This window comes from Rattus rattus, chromosome 6 (assembly GCF_011064425.1).
Source record: "Rattus rattus isolate New Zealand chromosome 6, Rrattus_CSIRO_v1, whole genome shotgun sequence".
Taxonomy (NCBI): Eukaryota; Metazoa; Chordata; class Mammalia; order Rodentia; family Muridae; genus Rattus; species Rattus rattus.
In genome coordinates, this window is record NC_046159.1 from 140,265,881 (window position 1) to 140,291,167 (window position 25,287).

Below are 25,287 nucleotides of genomic sequence, written 5' to 3' on the forward strand. Positions count from 1 at the left end.
CTGACATGATGTCAGAGCCACAGACAGATATCCCATTAGCTCTGAAAGAGCATAAAGCTGTAGTCCTCACAGTTTCTCAGTGAGGACTCTCTCTTAGTCTGACCATTCATCACTTCTGGGATGAACTCGACCTGACCGAAACAACTTCATGTCAAAGGCTGATAGCACTTGAACACCATCGTGTCAGAAACAGAAAGTAAAATCAACTAGAATCACTAGAAGCCACGGCCTCATTAGGACAGGATAGTGGAGCTGCTGAGCCCAGAGCTGGATTGGAGCCACTTTCTCTCTCCCTGCACAGACGCCAAGTGTCAACTGCACATACTCAGGGATCTGAAATGTTGTTTTCTGTCTTTCAAGTGCTTTCAAATTATGCTCTGTAGTTCTAGCTTCTACAGAGGGGCTAATTAGAGTAAATTTATGAGGACGCCATGCATGTGACATACTGAGTTAAAGAGAGGATTCCTACAGAAATCTTGGGTCTTTCTTCAAAGGAAAAAGTGAAATTCGATTTTATGATAGTTCACTCTTCGTTGCTGTAAGCAAATGAGCACTTTAAGTACCACAGAGGTCACCTTTCATTTAATTTATGAAATGATCCCCAGGGAGAATGTATTCACTTCTCAAAACTGTGTAGGTAGTCTCTCTGAACCTCTCCCACTGAGTTTCTCAGAAATTGCCTCCTGGCAAAGGCTCCTGACTCAAACATTCCCTAGACCAGCATCCTCAGCAAACTGCCACTGCACCATCTCTGTCCTTCTCCGACCTTTCTGGAATGTTCCATCATCTTCCTTACAGCCAGCAAGCCTTAATGCAATGTGTGCCAAAGACGCTGAGAAAACCCCAGTGGACCCTGAGGAAGATAAGGTCCTGCCCACAGACCGCTACTGTCTGATGAGGTGTGTTTCTGTTACACAAGGCCGTAATATAACTTCTGCACAATAACTAAGGCAAGGTACAGTGGCACTCCAGATTCTAGAGCCACATTTTCTCCTTAAACATCCCTTCTTAAAATGAATGACCTTGGGTAAGTTGTATCAGCTTTCTATGTCACCTCTAACTGTCTGAGAGGTCTGTTGCAGGCGTCTCTGTTCGCCTAACACTTGGTCTTTACGCTTCAACTCTGACAGTGGTTATAGGATAATCATATGGAGAAAAGTTACCTGATTAAGTTGTAATTAGCCTAAAGTAGGAAGTACTTATCAGGACTATGGTAAATACTGCTTTCATATGCAAACTACTTTGGTGGCTTGTTAGCCAGCAGTTATAAGCCATGCCACTATCATAGAGAACACAGTCCTTATCGGCATATGCATTCTACTGATTCTTACTGAAAACTTTACTCCCCTCAGGTTTGCCAGTGAGTTCAGTAGCAGCTCAACTGCATGGCCTGGAACATCTACAGGACAGCAGAAGAGGAGAGCTTCTCAGAGCGTCAAAGGGTTTTATGATTCATTCTTCCATTGTGAAAACTGATTGATGAGTCTGTTTTTTATCAGTTTGTTCATGTTTATGGCCAAAGGGACGTGTACACACTGGGCACACTCTCTACCACTAAGCTATCCTCTGGCTTAAGTTCCTCAGATCGTTTCTCACGTCTCTCTCAGCCTGTTCCAATGCTGAATCATCTTGCTTTCCCTCTTAGACAGCTAATAAAAGTGTCTTAATGCAATTTGTGTCTACTTCCTCTCTTTGTGAAACGGGATATGTTCAAAGGTGAGTTAGAAGCGCCCTCATATTTTATGCACAGAAAAAAAAAGCACCTGGTACTTAGTAAGCTCTTACAGCAAGTTTGCACTGAAAATATCTACAAACACAAAAAGAGAAGCTTATTTCCATCAAGCATTAACCATAAAATGTAAGTTCATCTAAGAGCACAGAAATAATACAGCTATGCAGAAAAGAACCCAGACGTACTGTATTGTGAGACTATGGGACAAGAAGGGAAGTGGGTTGCCTCCAGAAACCTTACCGAATATCTACCTGGTCTTCCTTGGTGAGAGGATCCAGTATTTTATTTAACATTACAGAGATGAAACTAAAAATAGGTCCAGAGATAAGAATTATTCCAAATACCATCCCCCAGCCACAGACAAGAATAATCACAAATACCAGCCCCAGTAAGACTTTCCTTTGGCCATGGTGGTGCACACCTATATTCCCAAGAGTCAGCAGGTACAAGCAGGAAGAGCAACACAAGATTGGGTCCAGTCTGGGCTGGGAGTTCCACACCAACCAGAGCTCTGTAATCCTTACCTAGACTCTCCATGTAGATCAGCTGGCCTCAAACTCACAGAGATCTGCCTGGTCTCCTGAGGTCTAGGATTAAAGGTCACCTTGGCTAGTACCCATAGCACCCCCTTCTTTAGGATAGACTTCTTGCTACTGACAGAAACACTTCAGTCTTGGAGTCGTCCTACTAGTTACTCTGTCCTGGAATGTTCCTCTTAGATGCCTGCATGATTCACTTTCCTCTTCCCCAGGAGGACTCATGGGCCACCCTACTATGAGGGCTGAGCACGACTGCAGTGGTAGGGTGCCTGCCTAACACACACAAGGCCTAAAGTCAATCCCCAACACTGTGAGAGACTACAGCCTATGCCTTCTTGCTGCACTGCCATCCAAAGACCATAAAACCCCCCACTGACATGCTGTTTTCCTTCCCACAGCACTTACTGTACACTGCTAGTACACCTGCTAAAATGTGGGCCTTAAAATAAAAAAAAAAAGTCACTGATAAAATCCAAGGGCCTGGAACAGTGCCTGCTATATAGGACACCATCAGAAAGTATCAGCGAAGTGGAGTGAATAGATCAGTACACATACCAAGTCATTAAAAGGAATTATCACACACATGCACACATCACACACATTGCAAGTGCAACGTCTGATAATCAATGGAGCACAGTATGATGGACAGGCCTGTGTTCTCAGTACACAGGAAGCTGAGGCAGAAGGGCTGCAGGAAGTCTGAGGCTGGCCTGGGTGATAAAGCAAGCACCAGGCTAGCCCAAATAAACAGAGCAAGATCTTGTCCAAAAAAAAGGGGGGGGGATGGATAATTTTAACTATAGACTATAGAGCTTGTAAGTTAAAACTTTGTACAAAAAAGAACAAGATTCCAAAGTCTACTACATACTTTCCAGTCTCCTCAGCTCCCATATTATTCAAGGACAGAAGGACAAGCAGAGAAACGAAGGATCTGCGATTCTAGTGACAACACATTACAGAGAACAGGAGCTATAAGATGGTGTGGTTAATGGCTCAGATATATCTGGCACACCAATGGACAAGGGCTAGAGGTAGGGCACAGAAAGTAGACCATGTCTCTCTTCAAGAGACATGTGAGGCCAAAACCTGAGAGAGATGAAATATCTCATATTCTCTCACACACACACACACATACACACACATATACACATACACACACACATACACACACATACACACATACACACACACAAAAGGCATGCACACACACACAGCACACACATACAGCACATACACACACACATACACACAGCATGCACACACACAGCACACACACACACAACACACACACACAGCACAGCACACACATACACAAAACACACACTCACAGAACACACACACACAAAACACACTCACATACCGCACCTACAGCACACAGAAACACACCATACACAGCACACACACAACACACACACAGCACACACACACACACACAGCACACACATAGCACACACACATACATACACAGCACAGCACACACATACACACACACACACCCACACACACACAGCACACACACACACACACAGCACGCACACACACACACACACAGCATACACACACACAGCACACACACATATATCCACATACCGCACACACACATACACACACAGCACACACACACAGCACACACACATATACAGCACACATAGCACACACACACAGCACAAACACATATACAGCACACACAGCACAACACACACACACATACACACACATAAAACACACATTCACAGAACACACACAGCACACACACAGCATACACACACACACAGCACACACACACATACACACACATAAAACACACATTCACAGAACACACACAGCACACACACAGCATACACAGCACACGCGCACGCGCACACACACACACACACACACACACACACGGCATGCACACCATTACCAATAGCAGTAACAATACTAAGCACATTTGGAGCTTTCCTTCTGAACACTTTCTGCTGAGAACATATGATCCTAAAGGAAAAGAAAAAAACAGCACACGGGCGTTTTCCAACCTAATTATTTCTTAAGGGAAATAGCACAAACAATTAACTTTGGAATAACAGATTTTAGCAAGAATGTTTGCTGAAAACTGTGAGAGATCTGGGAACACATGGTTGATTGATTAAGTGGTGAAATATTTATTAAATATGAGAATCCACTGCAAGAAAATGAGACTGGTTCAACTACATTGCAGGCTGCATCCAACACCGGTCCAGGGTCTGTCCATAAGAACCCGGGTTGAGGGATGAAGATCTGACCAGCATACTGGAGCACCCTCAAACACTGCTGCAATAAAAACCGGGGAGCCCCACCCACGCAAGAGGAAAACCCCACAGTGAAAATGACTGCGAGCATATTAAAAACTGTATTTTAAAAAATATTTAATTATGCATTTAGAGGGTAAATCGTTCTGGTATAGGAATCATTTCCCCATGCAGTTATTATGAGACACAAAGAGAACAATGAAGGAACACTCCAGGGACAGGGCAGAACACAGCAGTACAGGGCTGGGTTTGCATGCCAACTGCCTAAGGTCACCCCACCCTGACCAGTGCTGCAATTTGGGTTTTCTGTGAAAAAGAGAAAGGGTATAAAAATCACCATAATGTATCACGACCAGGGTGTTTGAAAAATATGAACTAGAACATGGGAAAAGAGAAAGCATCCCACTATACGAGGCAAGGTTATTGTTTTATGCAACACCGTTTGCTCTGTGGCGTGCTCCTGTTTCCACGTTTCCACACGAAATCTTTTGTACAGATATCAATAGCATCACTACTCACAATGAAAGAATTTAATTAGCATACATTCATATTAAAACAATGAATAAATAATGGAATATTATTCAGCAATGAAAAAGGAATGAAGTACACAAGCTATAATGTGGATCAGTGTTGAAACATTAAGTAAGGCATGGTTGAAGCATTGAGAACAGGCAAATCTATAGAAACGAAAGTCTGCTGAAAATAAGCCAATGAGATGGCTCAGCAGGTAAAGGCGCCTGCTACCAATGTGGATGGCCCCAGTTCGATCCTCAGGACGCACACAGTGGAAGGAGAGCTAAGGAGTTTACTTCTTCAGAATGAAGCTTGAAGCTCATTTTTTTTTTAACATGGCATCTTCTCTGCACAAACACTGGATGTCTCTTCTACCTCTTAAACCCTGTTTTCAGATCCTCCACTCACACTATACTATGAACACATGGAACTACTTAGACCACAGTGTTGCCCTCTATGGTTCCGTCTCCAGAATTAAACTAGCATACGCAACTCTTTAGGGAGCCTGGAGATCTCCTGGTGTACCCTGTGGGTAAACACCTCATACATTTAAGAATATTAAAGCATTTTAAATTAGCATGTATCATCAACATTAGAGCAAGCTAGGCCCATGGTGGTTCACACCTGTAATCCTCAGCCTTGAAGGGTAGAGACAAGAACAAGACATTTGAGAGTTCAAGGCCAGCCTGAGCTACCTAGGAAGATCTCCAAAAGGAAGGGGGCAGGGAGATGCACTGAGATGGCTCAGAGCATAAAACCGCCTGATTCCAAGCCTGGTGACCTCAGGTCTATCCCTGAGAATAGCAATCATGGAAGGAGAGAACTGACTCCCACAAGTCTTCTTCTGACCTCCACGTCATATTCACATGACACATGTTTGTACACACACACACACACCAGAGAGGGAGAGAGAGAGAGAGAGAGAGAGAGAGAGAGAGAGAGAGAGAGAGAGATTCATCCATTAAATGGTCTTTAAAAGTCAAGTACGAAAACTGATAAAGTTTCAGTTTGCACGATTACTAAACTTCATAATATACTTTTATCTTACACATATTGGAACACCTAATTCCGAACAATTAACTGGTGTTAAAGCATATAACTTTATTAGTATTAAATAATACATTTTTCATAAAACTAAGGTGAAAACTAGAACGATAATTAAAACAAAATTATTAAGACGAGAATTGTCTGGGATCTAGCTTCAAGGGACTAGATTAAGTATTGCCTCAGTTTAAAACTGCAGTTAAAAATGAAAGAATGGCCATTGAAGGAAACCTTTACCTGATTATGTCGCCTGAACTCAAATCTGTCGGAAATGTTACACGCCACTCTTCCAAAGACCAACATCACTGTCTCAAAGAATATGCTGCTCCTGGCTGCAAATGACAGTCTGCTGAATAAACTCAGCCACGAAGGTTAAATAGCTTGGATTTATTTTTGCCAGGGGAGACCAGGCTATAAGCTGACATGAGCGATTGTGTCGTGGTGATTTAAGAGTCCGTGAGACAGGAAGACAGCTTTATGTGGTAGAATGTCAGCAGGCTCACAGCTGTCCGAGTTCCTGCCACGTCCTCTGCCCTCCCGTCCCCTGAGCACCAGGGCTCTGACTGTTCTGTGAAGTTCTGCCTTGGTGTCACAACAAAAGGGACTCTGATTTCAGTTCACAGGGTCACTGTGCACGTTCTCAGAGAACCAGGGCACGTTACACAGGGCTCTGCTGGAGCAGCAGGAATAATGGTGGATGAGGAAGGAAAGAGCGCAGAGATTAGACATAAACATGGGAGGAGGACCGTGTTTCTCTCTGACACTACCTGACAAAAATTCTGAATAGCTACTGGAAGGAATTTATAACTATATCAAATGTCTCAAAAACTCTATCCGTCAGTAACGTGATGGTGGCGGATTTTTTTTTCTTTCATATCTTTGAGACTGAAAATTGAGGCAAAAACAAACTAAAAATGTTTACTGAGTCCCTACTGTGGGCCAGGCACAGTGCTGAGCAGCAGAAAATGGTTAAGTAGGAATGACCAAGTCCGAGATCCAAGACTGCAGTTTATCTCCTGGAAGCATCACACAGGTATCAGTGTCTGGATCCCCTCCCACAGCCCACACAGAAGCACACACAGTGTTATGCCACGCCCGAGGCAAGTCTGACTCTAAGTAGACTATAAAATGCCTCGTCATTCCTTTATGCTGAATGTGCATCCTGTAGCAACGGATCCCGGTCCAAGACTTTCAAAGTGCCACGCTCAGCAAGGATGGAGTAGCGACTGGGCACCGGAAGCAAGGATGGAGTAGCGACTGGGCACCGGAAGTAGGGAGCCAGGAGAGTAAGAGTAGCGAGAGTCAGGACAATGACCTGATGAAGGAGTTTCAGCACTGAGGAGCTTTGATCCACGCACAATGAAAAAGATGAGTGAGAGCCAACTGAAGTGGAATCCAAGAAAAAGAGGAGGGGGAAATCCCAAGAAACACTACCGCTCAGTAAGTGGGGAAATGAAGAGTTCGTCGGGCTGTACCACATTTATTTCAAATCCCAAAAGTAAGCTATGTCCAGCGCATGTACCAACACTGGTGCAAGCCCCTCTCCAGAGACCTGCGTTGGTTTCCGTTGCTAAGGGAAACAGAGGTACTTGACAGAAAGAGGAGGAAAGGCAAGATACACTAAAGGTTGCAGAGAAGCATTTCCTATGTTCACATGAAAGTAATGAACAGGACAGAGGCAGAGCTCACAGGCAGGTAACAAAGAAGGGGAGGAAAATCATTATTAACCAAGGAACAGTCCATAGGACAAGGGTTTGGAGCAGAAACACCAACAGAGTCCTCCCAATGTACGCCATCAACACCCCTCTACTGGGTGCTTCTTACGTGACTGTCTCTATTCAATGCTGGGACAGAATACAATAAAACAAAGGTGTGTACCTTTATCCTGCGCTCCTCTATGCACTTAAGCTAAAAATACAACACTCTTCAACCCATACTGCAAGCTTGAAGTTTTTTATCATCAGAACATTTGAACTCATTAATCAATACTCACGACTGTGTTTCATATTAGATTGCTTAAGCTATAATAAATTAATAGAACTCCTCCTTCCTAACTGTGAGAGAACATTGCCTGCGCTAGATCATCCAGAATTGCGACTACCCTGTGCTAATCTTATGTCAGAAATTTAATGACACGAGAATTCCTTCTATTTCTATATCCCTACTTTTGATAGTTTTTTTCCTGGTGGCTTCCATGACAGCCGACAACATTTGCTCTCAGCTCTGATTAAAAGTCTTAGCTCCAGTGACCTACCCAATCAGAAATGGGTCTGCCTCAGTGAAAGCAATGAACACTGATGGGTTCTACCCAATCAATACCTGTCGAACTGAAAAGCATTTTTATGAGACACTATGCTAGAAAAAAAAGCAGTGACCCATTTACAGTTAAGGCAGAAACAGGATCAAAATAAGTAAATATTGGTTTTGGTCCAGAATCTAAACTTTTATCATCTTTGGTAATGTTTAAGTCTCTACTGACATCCATTAAAAAACTCTTCTTAAGAAACAGTGACTGAATTATTCAGCATAGTGGTGACTTTGAAAATGAACTGTTTAAAACGTTTGTCTCTCTCGTTAAATACTTTCTCAAGTTTTCTATAACATGTTTCAAAGTATCAACTATAGCTAAGCTTGAGGGAACCAAAAGCTCCTTGAAAATAACTCAGCAAACGTGGCAGACAATTAAGAAAGATTTCTCAAGTCAATAACACAAATCAACTGTTTGCCTTCTAAACTCGAGTTTACACAGATTCGTTCACTGAATGTTCAGTTAACAGGCGTGCGTCTCTTGCCATTCAAAATGAACTAGTACTCATTTTATACAATTCAGGTTAGGTTTTTAGAGAATCAAGTAAAAACAAAACAGTGACTTAGGAAACGAGTGTTTAGCTTGGTGACATCTCTTAACCCGGGCCCAGTGCGCTGGACTCCTTAAGCACAGGCTGCTTAAGCCCTCTCCCACAAACCCGAGGAACCAACCAAGAATAAAAAAGAAAAGAAAAAGGAAACCAGAAAGACCGAAAACAAAGAGGAAGGAAGAAGTAAGTAGGAGGCAGACATGAGGAGAGGAACGAAGAAAAGAAAGAAAGAAAGGGAAAAAGAAATGAGGGAGACAGCGTTCTTCTGGCTGAACCACAAATGTATTCCTCATAAGAGAACAGAAGCACCCTCAGGGCCCAAGGGGCAAACCTGGCTACACACACACAATCCTGTTATGACCTTAGAATCAAAATTAAGGTCAGTCACTAAAAACCTGAATGGCTGAGGCTAAAACTTAGAAAGTACACCAGACTCTTCCAAGTAGCCCTGTTTAAGCCGAGCCAGGAGGATACTGGACCATTCTAGTACAATGGGCCCAGCCTCTTTCCTGAACCCTCACTTACTCCCTGCCTCTTACTCAAAGCCCACTCCCCTCTGCCCACTCTTGGATGATCCCAGGTCACTTTTTTTAGCCAGCTGTCAACCCTGTATGAATAAAGCCGGACTATACACAGCCTTGGCTGTCACTTGCACCTGCTGACGATCCACCATTATGTTTCTAGACAGAACCCTGGCAGGACACTCTAAACTCATCAAAAGCATGCTAGGGGATTCAAGGAAATCTGCAGGGCTAGGTTATAAGAGGAAGCGGCTCTTCTCAAACACCTTGCTGTTTAATCCACAGAAAGAGAAATTGTGCAGAGAGAAGCTTGAGTGATCACCAGAAACATCAAACTGCCTACCAGCAAGGTAATCTCATCGGCGGAGACTAGCCTAGCTAAGAACAAAGGGTCAAGGGGGGAGGGACAACAAGTGATGAAGCTATGCACACCACACAGTGCCACACAGAGAAATGATCCAATAAGACCGTGAGCTCCGCCTTCGACTGCCATAGGCAGACCGTTATAAAACTACTCATGGAAGAACGAGAGCTCTTCAGGCCTAGCTCCAGAAAACCATCATCCACTTCTCGTCCTCAGCTATCTAGGGATCTTCCCTCACAACAACAGAAATCAAACAACGGCAGCCCCGGTAAAAGACAAAATGCCCTGGAACAACATTAATTGTTGAAACGGAGAAGATACACATTCATTTAACCTGCTCAAATAGATGACCCTGAAAACCTCTTAGATCAAAACAAACAGATTCTGGGGAAGGAAGAATAATTAAATTCTAAATTCCCTCTCTTTCCAGCTCGAAAGGGTGGTATTTCTGGATCACGATGCAGAATCTTTTGTTTTCAAAATCCAGTTATACATAGTAACTTCTCTCGGAGAAAAATGGGCTTTTTACCTTAAAAGGAACTAGAATCGGGGAGTAAAGGGAGTGGAAGGCTAAAGTCAGTTTTGATGTTAAGTATTTTTTAAATACATGTAATTTTTAATTACACGTGAAATAATTACAAGTTACCCAGGGAGGAGCTCAGTAAGGGTCAGGAGATTCTTAAAAGAAATGATGCTGGTGTATTCTAACACAGATAAGTAGAAAACCATGATAAATTAGGGGCACGAACTTTGTTAAAGACTACTTTGTTGATTGTAGCATTTCCTTTCAGAATCATTGTCCCATTTCCACCCCTTTGTTAAGCTATATGACACTAATTCACTTACCCACAATGTGGATATAATAGGATCTACCTCGCTATTAAAAATAATGACTATAAACCACTCATCACAGTGCTTGGGGTACGTGGGACATGTTTGGAAAAATGTCTGCAAAAATGAAGTCCTATATTTTTTAACTCTTGCTTCCAAATTTTTTTTCTTTCTAGCACTTTTATTACCAAAATAAACACATCCAACCAGATGTTCTCGGAACTTATTTTGGCTATTATTAATCTGTTTTATTGGTGGGACCCTTAAGCTACTAGAACTATAGGGACATAAAAGGCCTACTATACCTTTTCTTTTGATGGGGAAATAAATGACTAGAGACCTCGGTTTAGCATTTAATGTTTCTGTCAACAAAACTCTGGCTACAAGAGCCTATATAATTTTGAACACCAAAAGTTGGACTTAGAATGAAAAAAATAACCATCAATATAATATCAACAGATACCTCTTTCAAGACATGTTCTTGGACATCTACCATATATTCTATTATTTATTAGGATGATAAAACTGAAGACCCCTACTGTGATAAGCAAGCCTCCACACAGTACTGTTACTTTAAATATAAACACAGGTATTTCTGAAGCACTGAAAGTGTAACTCCAATAGGGAAAAATAAAAGACACCTTTGGTTCTGATGCCAAGGACATCTACAGGCCTTGAATGCTGTCTACCGTGAGAATTCAGCCAGCGAAGGGGAGCTGAAGTGTCTGAGATCAAATCCCGTTAGCTTCATTAAAGATGGCAAGTTATGACCTACCATTAGACTTCTGTGAACACGCCCTACATCAAGCACTAAGAAGTATAAAAGCCACCACAGAATTATCACATATTAGACATTTTAATACACAACATACATGGTAACACTGACATCTTTTTTCTCAGTTTCCTTTTCTTCCTTCTTTCCACCATTCTTCTCAGCCTCTTGCTTTCCTTCACCCATCCCCACCGGTTCCTCTTGGATGAGCATCTTCTTTCCACATGGGGTCAGTCCTCACGACTTCCTATATGTATGTGTGTCTGTATACACACACACACACACACACACACACACACACACACACACACAGATTGGGATATCAAAGATAAGAAATAGTAATACCTCAATTAGGTCTCTTCTGTAGTCTAAAATTCTATTACTACATTTACATAAATCTGAATGAAGATTTAAGGGAAAGCCTACAAGATGGATAGTGATGCTTGCAGTCAAGCCTGGTGAGTTCAGTTCCCAGAACTCACATGATAAAAGGAGAAAAATGACTCCTGTATGATATTGTCTTCTGACCTTCACATGTGTGCCATGGTACAAACACACACACACACACACACACACATACACACACACACACAAGAAAGAAAGATAGATAGATAGATAGATAGATAGATAGATAGATAGATGACAGACAGACAGACAGACATTAAAAGGTTGTTTTAAAAATATTTAAGGAATATTATAATTTTTTATTTTTACTTTATTCAATTGCTGGTAAACAAAAATGCACTGTGAACTATTTCTTTCCTGCTGTTTATGGCAGAACTTTATTAATATGGAGCTACTTAGTTTAACAAATGCACACTTAGCAAAAACAAAGATGTTTGTGCTAACCTGGCAAGTTAGCATGAAAGCTATAATTCCTAGGAGCCCTCTTCCACTGGGGGAGCTGTACTGCACACAACTGACTGCTAGGCTGACTCTGTGCCCTCAGAGGAAGCAGTATGATATCGAGGACAGCTCATGTATTCCATAGCATATATAAAAAATTTCTCAAAAAAAAAAACCACCCTCTACCACCACCCTGCCTTCTCTGTGCTTTTTGCTCCACTCATTAGTGGTTATAAAACGGTGGTGAGTTATAGGTCCATGTCCTTGTCCCCACCTGATGACTCCTTAAGAAGCTGTAACACTTTGCAGGGGACAAGACGGGAGAAAGTAGATCTTGTGTTTGCAGACAGCAATAACTCTTCTGATAGAAGAAATGCTGTATGCAGAAGTATAAAAGCACTGTGTGTTTTTAAAATGAGTAACAGAATTTAAAGGTAACTATGTAACAAAATAAGTTATCAGATGACCTGTTTCTGATGCCATAGTGACTTTATGATGCTTAGCTGGCAAAAAGAGCAATCATTAGTAGGCATATGTAAGAAAGCAATCACAGGGTTATCAATATTAAACCATCAGTAAGGCCCAGTAGATGAGACGCCTTACACAAATTCCTGAAAAATATGTTTTACCTTACTATCCACAAACATGCGATTCTCTTGGCATAAATACTGTCAAGAAGGAAGAAAAAAGCCTTGATATTTTGAATATTCTAGGGCTAAAGATAAGCCTGAGACTACATCATAGTTGACAACCCTGAGGACAGCAAGGTTACTCACAATCATCTATGATAATTTTGACTATAATTTCTAGTATTTTATGATCTAATAAGCTTCTACAATAAGAATTGGTAAGAAGTGGGTAACTCACTATGCAATAAACAAAAAATAATAATAATCTCACAATGTGAATTTGTATCAGTAAAATCACCATTTCACACAAAACTGTTGCCAATCAAGCAGAACCAAAATGGAGTTTCTTCTAAAGTAAAAGCTTCATAGTAACCTCTATGGATGAAAGCCAAAACAAGCTCACATTAGTAATAAAAGAAATTTGATACTCAGCTAGTCTTTGTGAGTTTGAAGAATGGAACCATGTAAGACTACAATGGTCATTACCTTCCCTTGGTCAATTGCTTGAGCCTATCAAGTAAGAGGTAATTTCTGAACTAATCTGAATGGCCTATAAGGTCTCTTCCTTCTATGGCTATTCCATTTCACTGCATTATGTAAAAAAAAAAAAAAAAAAAAAGAGTAATTTGTAACTTCAGGGAATGTGTTAAATTCGGGTAATTAGGGCATCATTTTGCATTCAAATGATGTTATAAAATTTCTAAAAAGTTCTCAAGCTGCCCGAGGGAGTTACTGTGACTTAAAAGATTCTTACAGACTCACTATGTGCCCAGCATTGATCTAGGTGCTTTTTAAATGCCACTCACCCAGTGTTCTCAAATGTTTAGGAGCTTAGCGCTTACAAAGCTTAATAATGTGAACTGGAATTTATCAGCGAATAAAAGTGAACACTAAGCTCGCTTGGCCTCGAGAATTACCATTATTCTTCTGTAACTCTAGGACGATTACCATAGGACCATGAGTTTAACCAGCTAATCCTCCTTGGCAAAAGGCTTAAATAGCCTGCAGAACCAAGTCTCAACTCCTCAGAACATCGAGAACTTGCTGCAGCATCTAGAAGCTACATTCTTCTCACGCCAGTCCCCCAAATCTCATCTGCAGTTAACAAAGGCAAGTCCTGACTTCCCTGGGCCTCTGCTGTCCCTTTCTGCTAGATATGCCCACTCCCTCTCTGTAACATAACCGATCAGAGGGTACCTCCTGGGAGAGCCCACGGATTCCTTGTGGGGTTAAGTGCTGGGCTTCTGCTGTTTCCACAGCCCTCTGGAATCACCTCACAACTGAAGGGCAAAGAGCAATTGTTCATCCACTCATTCTTTTTCCCAGCTGTCTGTAAACGCCTTAAAGGTTAGAACTGTGTCTTATTTCTAAATCCCTACGGCCTTGATTTACTTTAAAATGCTAACCAGCTCAAGTAAATAAATTTCTAGTTAATGAGTCAATAATGAATTGCACACACACACACACACACATGCACATGTACACACACACACACACACGTACCTTATGAGGTAACAAAAAAAATCATCTAGATGTTATTTCTGAAATACAAAGGAAAATGCTAAAAATGTCCATGGGTACCTAGGGTGCCAAAAGTTCTGTTTACCAAAAAAATGATAATGATAGTAACAAGAACTATCTAAAAATCAACACATTTTCAAGTTAAATTATAGCTCTCTGGAAACCAGGAATGCCTAACAGACAAGAAAAACCCTTAGTTTCCTTTCTGTAGGAACTGTTGGTCTTTGAGATTCCGTCAGTTCTCTGTGGTGTCCTGCTGCAATGTAAGGATCCTGGTAAAGTACATTGACCACCCCCCAGGTGATGGAGAAATCAAGATGCGCTGTGTGTAGCTTTAGATCCCAAGGGTAATTTGCCATAATTATAAATAGCATTACTCCCACTTCTGACTCGGATTAATAATCCACACATGCCATTTAGTCAAACTTCTACCAAACAGTCATCTCATCCACTTCAGCTGTGAAGTTTACTTCCAAAGGGCCTATCATATCTTCTGCCCCAAGTGGAGAGGCCCATCTGAGTCAAAACATCTCAGAAGTGGTGTTGTAGAAACATTGAAAGAGGAAGAAATAGCCTTTCAAAAATAGTGGCCTTTCACCATCCTAAAGTGGGTGGGTGTTGAGGTCACGGTCAGCAGGAGGCAGAGACAGAGGTCCTGAGTCTGCTCCTTCACCGCCCTCTCTCTGCATCACTGCTCCTCCCCATCCTCCCTTCCCTTCCCACAAAGACTCTGGGACTTGTTCTAACACACTGTCTATACCAGCAATTTCCTGGCCGTGAAAAACTCTATACAGAATGAAAAACCTCATGTCTCCATAAATAAATTACGAGGAAAATTAAAAATAAAAACCAATTACAAGGCAAATTAAAATAAAGACAAAAGCATAGGCGGGAGAAAGCATATACTAAAAGAGACTTACATAAATTAAGTATATCCTTTATTTTAGTCCTGGCTTAAAATTAATATACATATATGCAAATTTTTGAGGTAAGTAAAAGAGTTTCTGGAAGAATGGTTGCTTCATAGTATCAAAGAAATGAATCTTATCTTTACTGTGGCAATTCAGAGTTACATTTTAAAAATAACCCTTACCTTTCAGAGTTTTATCACTGAAAATGTTAAGGAATAAAGCATCATTTGCAGGTTTCAAAGTAATACAGAAAGGGAAAGGAGGCCAGTAGGAGGCAGAGACAAGCAAGATAGAGTATAAGTTACCAATCACTGAAGCTAAGATTCACTATGTTCCTCGGTTTGGTTTGTGTGTGTCTGGATTTTTCTTTTTTTTAATCAAAGGCTACAAACAAGCATTAGAATATTTCTGCACGAGAATAATTATTAACTAACTAAAGAGTAGGGCAAAGGTCTCCTTCTGCAGGTTTTCCATGGAAAACAAGCCAAAATTTAAAAAAAAAAAAAAAACAGAAATAGGCAGCTGCAAACATTAATTCAGCTAATAAAACCCTTCATTAAGGGCTGGACTTATTAGGTTTCCTACTGCATCAATTTAACATCAACAGATATTACAGTAACTGAATTTCTACCTATGTCAACAAAATTTTAATGGAGCCAATCATTTGACTGAAAATTAGACTTAAATAATTTCCCTCTTTGCACATCTCACACATGTGAATAACTGAGTACATTATCACATCGCACTTATGTTAGTGTCGGATGTATCTATGATATGAAACTGCCTACCTTACCCAAGTACAGTTTACGGTAATTTTCAACTACATGAGCTTCAGATGCACTTACAGATGAACGAACTGTCAGGTTGATCTATACAAACATAAAAACACTTGTATGACCACCCCCCCCCAAATTGGCTAGTATTAGCCAGTCCTCATTCATGCCTGTAGAGGTTCGGTATTGATTAAAATGCAGGTACTGCAATAAATTACTTTTTAAAACAACTTAACATGCTCAATAAAACGATAGCATCCTAGTTACAACGGTGGAAAAAGGTGTGGAGGACCCGTTTTCGGATGCTGGGACTGAATGGGTATATCTCTGGTGACTAGGGGATTTTGAGCTGTAGTTTATTTTAGTTTGCTTTCTTAGGGTAGCCTAGTTTTCTCTCTTCTTTCTACAATAATTTTCTTGAGTTATAATGTCTTCTCTCCGAGTTAAAACAGCGAAGACGATGATGCACACCCTGCCTAAATAGAATCTCCTCCTACTCCGTGGTGCAGTTTTCTCTTAACTACGGAGGTGGGGGTCTGTGCCTCTTGTCCCTAGCTCGGGTTACAGGGCCACTAGGAGCATCCAATGCCACCCCACCCGCTACCTCTTCTGAAAAACCTTGGCCTGCGTTTCTTTTGGTCCCTTTTTTGATCTGTCTCCTTTTCTCCGCCTTTTAGCGCTTGCACCCGGGGCGTCATGCAGGAGTCGCATTAGGATTGTGCTCTTTTCACCAGGTACACCTCATCTCCAGGGCAACCCTAAGCAAACGCAGGCCACCTCCCGCACCCCGCCGCTCACCTGCCGTCCGCCAGGGTCGCCCCGCACCCGCGTGTTGAGCTGGCCGTGCTGAGTTTCGTCCTCGCCGCCCAAGCGGTAGATGAGGCGCAGTGGTACGGTGCTCTGGCGCTCCAGGAAGCGGTTTCCGTCCCCCCTCTCCAGTTCTCTCAGTGAGGCGTCTCCTTGCAGCCAGGCAGGCAGGAGGTAAGGAGGGAGTGGAGAGAAATGACAAAATAAATGACCCTGACCCACAGTCCTCCATCCTGCGGTCCTCATCACCCCTACGAAAATTCCCCCACCGCCTCCCTCCCGGACCCATCTGGGAAGGACGCAGAGACGCCAGCTGGAGAGCCCTGGACCAGCTCTTCCGAGAGCATCTCCGGGCCCAGAAACAGGGCGCCCCTTTCCCATTCTCCTGAAGGAGACTCTTCTTCAGGGCGGGGGAAGCATTTGACCCCAGATTGCTGATGCATCCTCGTGTCCCCCACACATGTGTGTTTACCCCTTCCTCGCCGCCCTTCAAAATAAAAAATAAAAAAACCCCGCGCACCGTAGAAACGCGGGTGCGGCTTTTCGGGGGGCCTCGGGGCTCCAAAGAGTCCTGGAAGCCCCGGCAGCTGCGAACTTACCTGCCCGACCGCAGCGCGCCAGGGGGTAGGTCCCCAAGACGCAGAGCAGCCAGAAGAACGCGGCCGCCACTGCCTGCATGGTGGCGGCGCTCAGCTGCTCGTGTCCCGGCCCCGGGCTCGGGCTCCCGGCCGCCCTTTCCCAGCCCGCGCCGCTGCCGCAGCCGCCGCTGCCTCAGTGCTGCATTGTGCCTGGCGGGCGCTTCGGTGGCGGGGGCAGCGAGCGAGCGCCGCATCGGGCGCCAGGCTGTAGCTAAGTGGCTTCTAGCGCCTCCCACCTCATCCCCAGGCGGAGGCCGAGGCGGGCGGCCAGCAGCGCAGCGGGGAGCGGAGCCGGGTGCGCAGCGGGCCTAGTGCACTTGCCCCTCGCGCCGCACCCGGCCGCGCACCGGAGTAGCTGGGAAATGTAGTTCCCTCCCCGCACAGCTAGCTGGTCTCCACGGCGACGCGACCGTCGCCACCCCAAGATCCAAGGAGACTGCAGACCCAAGAAGGAGAGGTGATGGACATCACCTGCAGGGTGGCGGCAGCCCAAATTCGTCCCTAAGGTCTGCAAAGAGCCGCAGCATTGCTTGTATCACCGAGCGACCTTGCCTTCAGTGCATGGCAAAGTCAATCACGCCACAGATCTGGACTGAGGGCCTACTGTGTGCGGGGTGGTTACAATGGTAAAGGACCTGGGTATGAGTCACACGCTTTCAGGTGCAATTAAGAAAGGCTATTTTGGTAAGAATTTGTGCAAGGCTTTCAGTGCTTTTATTCTATGGGTATTTTGCCGGCAGGCATGTCTGTGCACCCACGGTCTGTATGCAATAATGTTGGAGGCCCAAAAGAACGTTGAGTCCCTGGGACTGGGGTTACTGGAGGTTTTGTGGGTTCTAGGAACCCAACTGATTTTCTCTAAAGGAACACTCGGTGTTCATAATAATATTGATACCTAAAGGAGAGTGGTTAACCCAATTCTAGGACAATCAGTTGTCTGTCAGAGGTCTAGGAAGGCATGCGAAGTGTAATTCAGACGGATGCTCTGCGATATGTTTGCTTCCTCCAACATCTGCCAGTTTCAAATCTAAACCGTTAATAGATCAGGGAAACTGTACTTTCTCAGGACGCTTTTCCTATCGTGGTGTTTGAGTATACCTAGCTTAAGGAGCGACACTATTTGAAGATGTAGCCTTTCTGAATTAGGTGTGCCTCTGTGGGCTTGGGCTTTAAGACCCTCCTCCTAGCTGCCTGGAAGCCAGTCTTCTCCTAGCAGCCTTCAGACGAAGTAGAACTCTTCAACTCCTCCTGTGCCATGCCTGCCTGGATGCTGCCATGCTCCTGCCTTGATGATAATGGACTGAACCTCTGAACTTGTAAGCCAAACCCAATTAAATGTCTGGTGTCTGTTCATAGCAATAAAACCCTAACTGCCCCTTTCAAATGTTAGAGGCTGGCCGGGATGGAATAATAATAACATTCTTATTAACATAGCACTTGCACCTTACAGATTTTGAAATCTATATACACTGGCATTTGATCCTCAGAACAGAAAAAAAAAGATAAAATTAAGAATTAGGTTAAATTGGCTTTATCACAAAGATGCAGGGATGACTCAACGTATGTAAATCAATAAATGTAATCCAAAATATAAAGAAACTGAAAGACAAAAACCATGTGATCGTCTCATCAGTTGCAGAAAAATCCAACACCCCTTCATGGTAAGGGTCCTGGACAGATTTTGGATACAGGGAACATACCTAAACAATAAAGACAGGTAACAGTAAGACCATTGGCAACAACAACTTAAATAAAAGTAACAGGACAAGGTTGTCTACTCTCTCCATGCCTGTTCAATATAGTACTTGAAGTCTTAACTAGAGCAATAGACAACTAATGGAGATCAACGAGATTACGAACTGGAAAGGAAGAAGTCAAAGTATCTTTATTTGCAGATTTTAACAGGCCCCCAGACTGTGGCAGACCCCAGTTCCCAGACCCTAGCACAACTAACTCCATGATAAAACTCAGCACATAGATACTACCATCTGCTCAAATGAAAACAAAAACCTAATCCATCAAATCCACAGTTCTGGGGAAGTCTCTAAATGTACTAACCTTGCTTTTAAGCTTCTGTGGGTTCTGCTTCTGGCTTACTACTCTTGTTAACTGAAGTGTGTCAAATGAGAATTCTTTGTGTGCTTGAAAGCTCACCCTGAGGAAGGCCCTGGGGCTACATTGGAATCACGAACACCCAGTGTCGTGAACACCCAGCTGAATTGTAAAGACTTTCTATTGATTTAAACCTGGGTCTGAGCAGTCTCGTCAGCTGAATACCCCCACAACAGGAATGATATGAGAGTATCCAGAAATGACCCTAAAAACTCCAACCAGGGAACCCTGACTGCTGATAACACTTTCAGCAAAGTAGCTCGATACAAAAGTAATTCACAAAAACCAGTAGCTTTCTTATTGGGATGAGCAAGAAATCAGGGAATACCTTTCACAAACGAAAGTATTTTTCAGTTAACTCGAACCAAGTGAAAGAACGACTTCCGTGATTAAAAAAAAAAAAAGTTAAGTCATTGAAGAAAGAAAACGAGAAAGATATTAGAAGTTGGAAAGATCTCCCATGCTCATGGATCAGTAGGATTAATATAGAAAAAATGGCCATCTTACCAAAAGCAATATACAAATTTAATGCAATCCCCATCGAAGTTCCAACACAATTCTTCATGGATCTTGAAAAGACAATCTTCAGCTTCACATAGGAACAAAAAAACAAACAAACAAAACACCAGGATAGGGGCTGGGGATTTAAAGTGGTAGGCTACCTAGAAGCGCAGGCCCTGGGTTCGGTCCCCAGCTCTGAAAAAAGAACCAAAAAAAAAAAAAAAAAAAAACAAAAAAACACCAGGATAACTGAAACTGAATAACCAAAGAACCGCTGGAGGTATCACCATCCCAACCTCAAACTATATGACAGAGCTCAAGGAATAAAAACAGCATGGCACTGAGACAAAAGCAGACATGTTGATGAATGGAATTGATTAAAGACCCGGACATAAATCCACACATGGTGTGTTTTGGGAACTACATTTCATGGAGCATACTAGAATTTCCAAAAAGTTAAAGTCTTCAAATCAGTGAGATAGTTAAAAATCTTATGCAGTTGTCTATAGCTTGAAGAGGATCTAAAGAGCCCGTTACGCCTTAATACGCAGTATTCTGTAATGACTATATTAAAAGACAATTAAAACCCAAGGCATAAGAAGATTCTTTGTGTTCTTCAACAACACCATAAGCCCCGTTCCGAATCCAGTTCTCTTAGCTAAAAGAATGAGTTACATAAGTTTTATACTTATTACATTGCTCTAAGTAGAGTGCTTACTTTTTTTTAGGTTGTTTGGAATATCCTAAATAATTTCAAAAGCTAAACATATCAGTTTGATGTAATAAAAATTTCAATACTTGGGTGAAGGTTTGTCATAGCTTGTGTTGCTACAGCCAAAACAGCAAAGACTGAGTACCTTAAGTAACAAACATGAAAGGAACTGAGCTGTAACTCAGGCCTAGGTTGACTCTTAGTACTACAAAGCAAAACACACACACACACACACACACACACACACACACACACACACACACACACCCCAAATGAAACATTTGTTAACAGTGCTAGAGGTGAGAAAGCAAGGCAGGCACTATGAGATCTGGTGTCAGGGAAGGACTACTTCCCTGAGACATGGACAGCAGCCTCCTTGCCCCCATCCTTATGTCCTTATGAGATAGAAACAGAACATCACTGTTCTCTCTCTCTCTCTCTCTCTCTCTCTCTCTCTCTCTCTCTCTCTCTCTCTCTCATTAAAAAACATTAATCCAATAGCGGAGGCTTCATCCTATGACCTAATTACTTAGTTCTTAGTAGAAGTTAAAAAGATCTCACTCATTAGACTTCTAACTCCAAATTGCTAGATGCTTGAAAACACTACTAAATGACAAACTAGGTTTTCATTAATGTATATGCAATTTTTAAATTTTGTGTATGTGCGTGTCATGGGTACAGGTACGTACGCATGTGTACCCGCAGGCATATGAAGACCTGACTTTGAACTTCTGATATTCCTGCCTCTCCCATGAGTGCTGGCGTTACAGATCGTTACACACTATCGACTCACATGTGTTTGAATGGTGAAATCTCTAAGAGGAAAAATGAAGTTTTTGTTGGTTAAAATCTGTATAAACTCATAAATACATGAATATTTATAAATTTATATATATTATATTTTAAAATATTTGTAAATTTATAAATATAATTTCTATTTATATAAGTTTACCTAAACATAAATTATGTACTACGTATTTGTATAACTATACTAATATGCATTACATTTTAAATATAAATATGTTATAAATTTATATATTTATATACTCATAAGTATATGTATTTAAAGATGAATCTATAGAGGTTCTCCTCTCTGGAGACGTTTGAGTCTTCTCTTACGAAATCAATAGTTGCCTATAGCTCTTCATCTAGACTAAAATGGAGTCAGATTGATTGTGTGTGTGTGTGTGTGTGTGTGTGTGTGTGTGTGTGTGTGTGTGTGTGTGTGTGTGTGAATAAAATAAGGGGAACACACAGTAGGAACTGGAGTGAGAAGATGGTGGGTTAGAAATGTTATTAATCCAGTACTCATGTATGAAATTCTCCAAAAAAAAATGTTTAAAATAAAATGACAAAAACCATTTATAAACCTTTACATCTCACTTGAATGAATAACATAAGAAAGAACAGCATGGTCAGCATGTAGAATAATCCATTCTTACTGCCTTGTGCAAAGCTCAAGTCCAAGTGCACCAAAGTCCTCTAATAAACCAGATACACTGAATCTAATAGAAGAAAAAGTGGGGAAGAGCCTTGAACACATGGGCACTGGGGAAAAATTCCTGAACAGAGCACCAATGGCTTATGCTCTAAGATCAAGAATCGACAAATGGGACCTCATAAAACTGCAAAGGCAAAGGACACTGTCAATAGGACAAAACGGCAACCAATGGATTGGGAAAAGATCTTTGCCAATCCTATATCTGATAGAGAGCTAATATCTAATATATACAAAGAACTCAAGAAGTTAGACTCCAGAGAATCAAATAATTTCTATTGAAAAATGGGGTACAGAACTAAACAAATAATTCTCAAGTGAGGGATACCAAATGGCCAAGAAGCACCTAAAGAAATGTTCAACATCCTTAGTCATCAGGGAAATGCAAATCAAAACAACCCTGAGATTCTACCTCACACCAGTCAGAATGGCTAAGATCAAAAACTCAGGTGACAGCAGGTGCTGGCAAGGATGTGGAGAAAGAGGAACACTCCTCCACTGTTGGTGGGATTGCAAGCTGGTACAACCAACCACTCTGGAAATCAGTCTGGAGGTTCCTCAGAAAATTGGACATAGTACTACCTGAGAACCCAGCTATACCACTCCTGGGCATACACCCAAAAGATGCTTCAACATATAACAAGGACACATGCTCAACTATGTTCATAGCAGCCTTATTTATAACAGCCAGAAGCTAGAATGAATCCAGATGTCCTTCAACAGAGGAATGGATATAGAAAATGTGATACATCTACACAATGGAGTACTACTCAGCTATTGAAAACAATTACTACATGAAATTCTTAGGCAAATGGATGGAACTAGAAAATATCACCCTGAGTGAGGTAACCCAATCACAAAAAAATAAAAAACCACACATGATATGCACTCACTGATAAATGAATATTAACCCAAAAGCTCAGAATACCCAAGAAACATTTCACAGATCATATGAAGCTCAAGAAGAAGGAAAAGCAAAATGGGGATGCTTCAGTCCTTCTTAGAACAAAATACTCACAGGAGGAAATACAGTGACAAAGAATGGAGCAGGGACTGAAGAAAAGGTCATCCAGAGACTGCTCTACCTGGGGATCCATCCCATATGCAGCCACCAAACCCAGTCACTATTGTTGATGCCAAGAAGTGCATGCTGACAGGAGCCTGATATGGATGTCTCCTGGGAGGCTCTGCCAGAGCCTTACTGATACAGATGAGGATGCTTGCAGCCAAACATTGGACTGAGCACAAGGACCCCAATGGAGGAATTAGAGAAGGGACTGAAGGACCTGAAGGCAGTTTCAACCCCATAAAAAAAATACCAACCAACCAGACTCCCCAGAGCACCCAGGGACTAAGCCAGCAACCAATGAATACATATGGAGGGACCCATGGCTCCAACTGCATATGTAGTAGAACATGGACTTGTTGGACATCAGTGGGAGGAGAGGCCCTTGGTCCTGTGAAGGCTCAGTTTCCCAGTGTAGGTGAATGCCAGGTCAGTGAGGGGGCGAGGAGTGGTGGGTGGGAGTGGGAGCATCTTCATAGAAGCAGGGGAAAGGGGGAGGGGAGAAGAGGGAAAGGGGACAACATTTGAAATGTAAATACATAAAATATCCAAGATAAAAAGAAAGGGCAACATGTAAACATTTGTTTACATAAAAACACTAAAATGATATAGCCTGTTATTTCCAATACAGAAAACTTAAAGTGTGTTTGTATCAGAGAATATTTATTATTGCTGAGAACAAGTACCAATACATACATACATACATAGATACATACATACATACATAGATAGATACATAGATAGATAGATACATAGATAGATTCTAGATTTATTTTAATTTTGTGTACCACCTGCCTGCCAGGTACCCACAGAAACCAGAAGAGGGCTTTGAATCCTATGGAACTGAAGTTGCAGGCCTTCGCGAGCCACTGTATGGATGACAGAGAGCAAAGCTGGGTGCTCTGCAAAGGCAGCAAATGCTCTGAACCGGTGACCCACCTCTCCAGCCCCTCTATTTTTACACAGGTGAATTATGCCAGAAATCACTAACACGAAGATAACTGGGCTTATACCCACCAAAAACATAGTAATTGAAGAATACATTTTCATTAACAAATGTCTCAAAAGAAATATATTAAGAACAAATGTAAGAGACAAAAAAAATCATAGCAGTGATCTATGAAATTGAAAACAGGAAATCAACGGAGACAACCCCCAATTGACTCTTTAAAAAGATAAGCAGCACTAATAACCCTGGAGTCCTGATAACTAACGAGAAGAGGAGACACAAATACAGGTAGTAGAGAGGAGAGAGGACTGATGACTGCTGATCAGATAGACTTTCAAAAGATTACAAAGGAATGTTCTAGGCAACATGAAAGACACCGAGTCAATAATGTCCTTTCAAAACACAAAGCTTACAGAGCCTGGATGCAGTGACTGGCAGATTCAGTCACACTCTAAAGGAGAAATAATAGCAAATTCTGTGAACTTCCTTCTGCAAAATAGAAGCAGAAAGATTTGCTATCAGCAATAAGGGAGGCAAGCATTAGCATGGCATGGAAAATAAAACATTAAGACAAACAGAACAGGCCAATGTCTCTTATGGGCACAGACAAAAATCCTCAGGCAGAAACTGGCAAATTGTGTTCAATAAAGTAAAGATAAAAGGTTCAATTGACAGGATATTTACCTAGCATTCTTGAAAACTTGGCATTGATTGCCCGCCCCATACAAACTAGGTGTGTCATTTGCCTGTGTCCTCAGCTTGGGAGGTAGAAGGAGGAACACTAGAAGTTTATGGGTCAGCCTTCGCTGGAAAGCAAGTTGGAAACCAGTCTGGGATATATGAGATCTAGTCTCAAAAACAGAAAGTTAAAAAGTGGGAT

The 25,287-nt window shown here is 42.1% G+C and overlaps 1 protein-coding gene across 1 annotated transcript in view; it reads right to left on the reverse strand.

Moving 5' to 3' along the window:
* Adam22 (ADAM metallopeptidase domain 22) overlaps positions 1 to 17,920 on the reverse strand; it is a 221,309-nt gene extending 203,389 nt beyond the window's left edge. Inside the window, 2 exon segments of the mRNA XM_032907027.1 lie at positions 16,923 to 17,083; positions 17,531 to 17,920. Of these exon segments, the coding sequence (XP_032762918.1) occupies positions 16,923 to 17,083; positions 17,531 to 17,609 (240 nt within the window). The 5' untranslated portion in view covers positions 17,610 to 17,920.
* Positions 17,921 to 25,287: the final 7,367 nt, after the last annotated feature.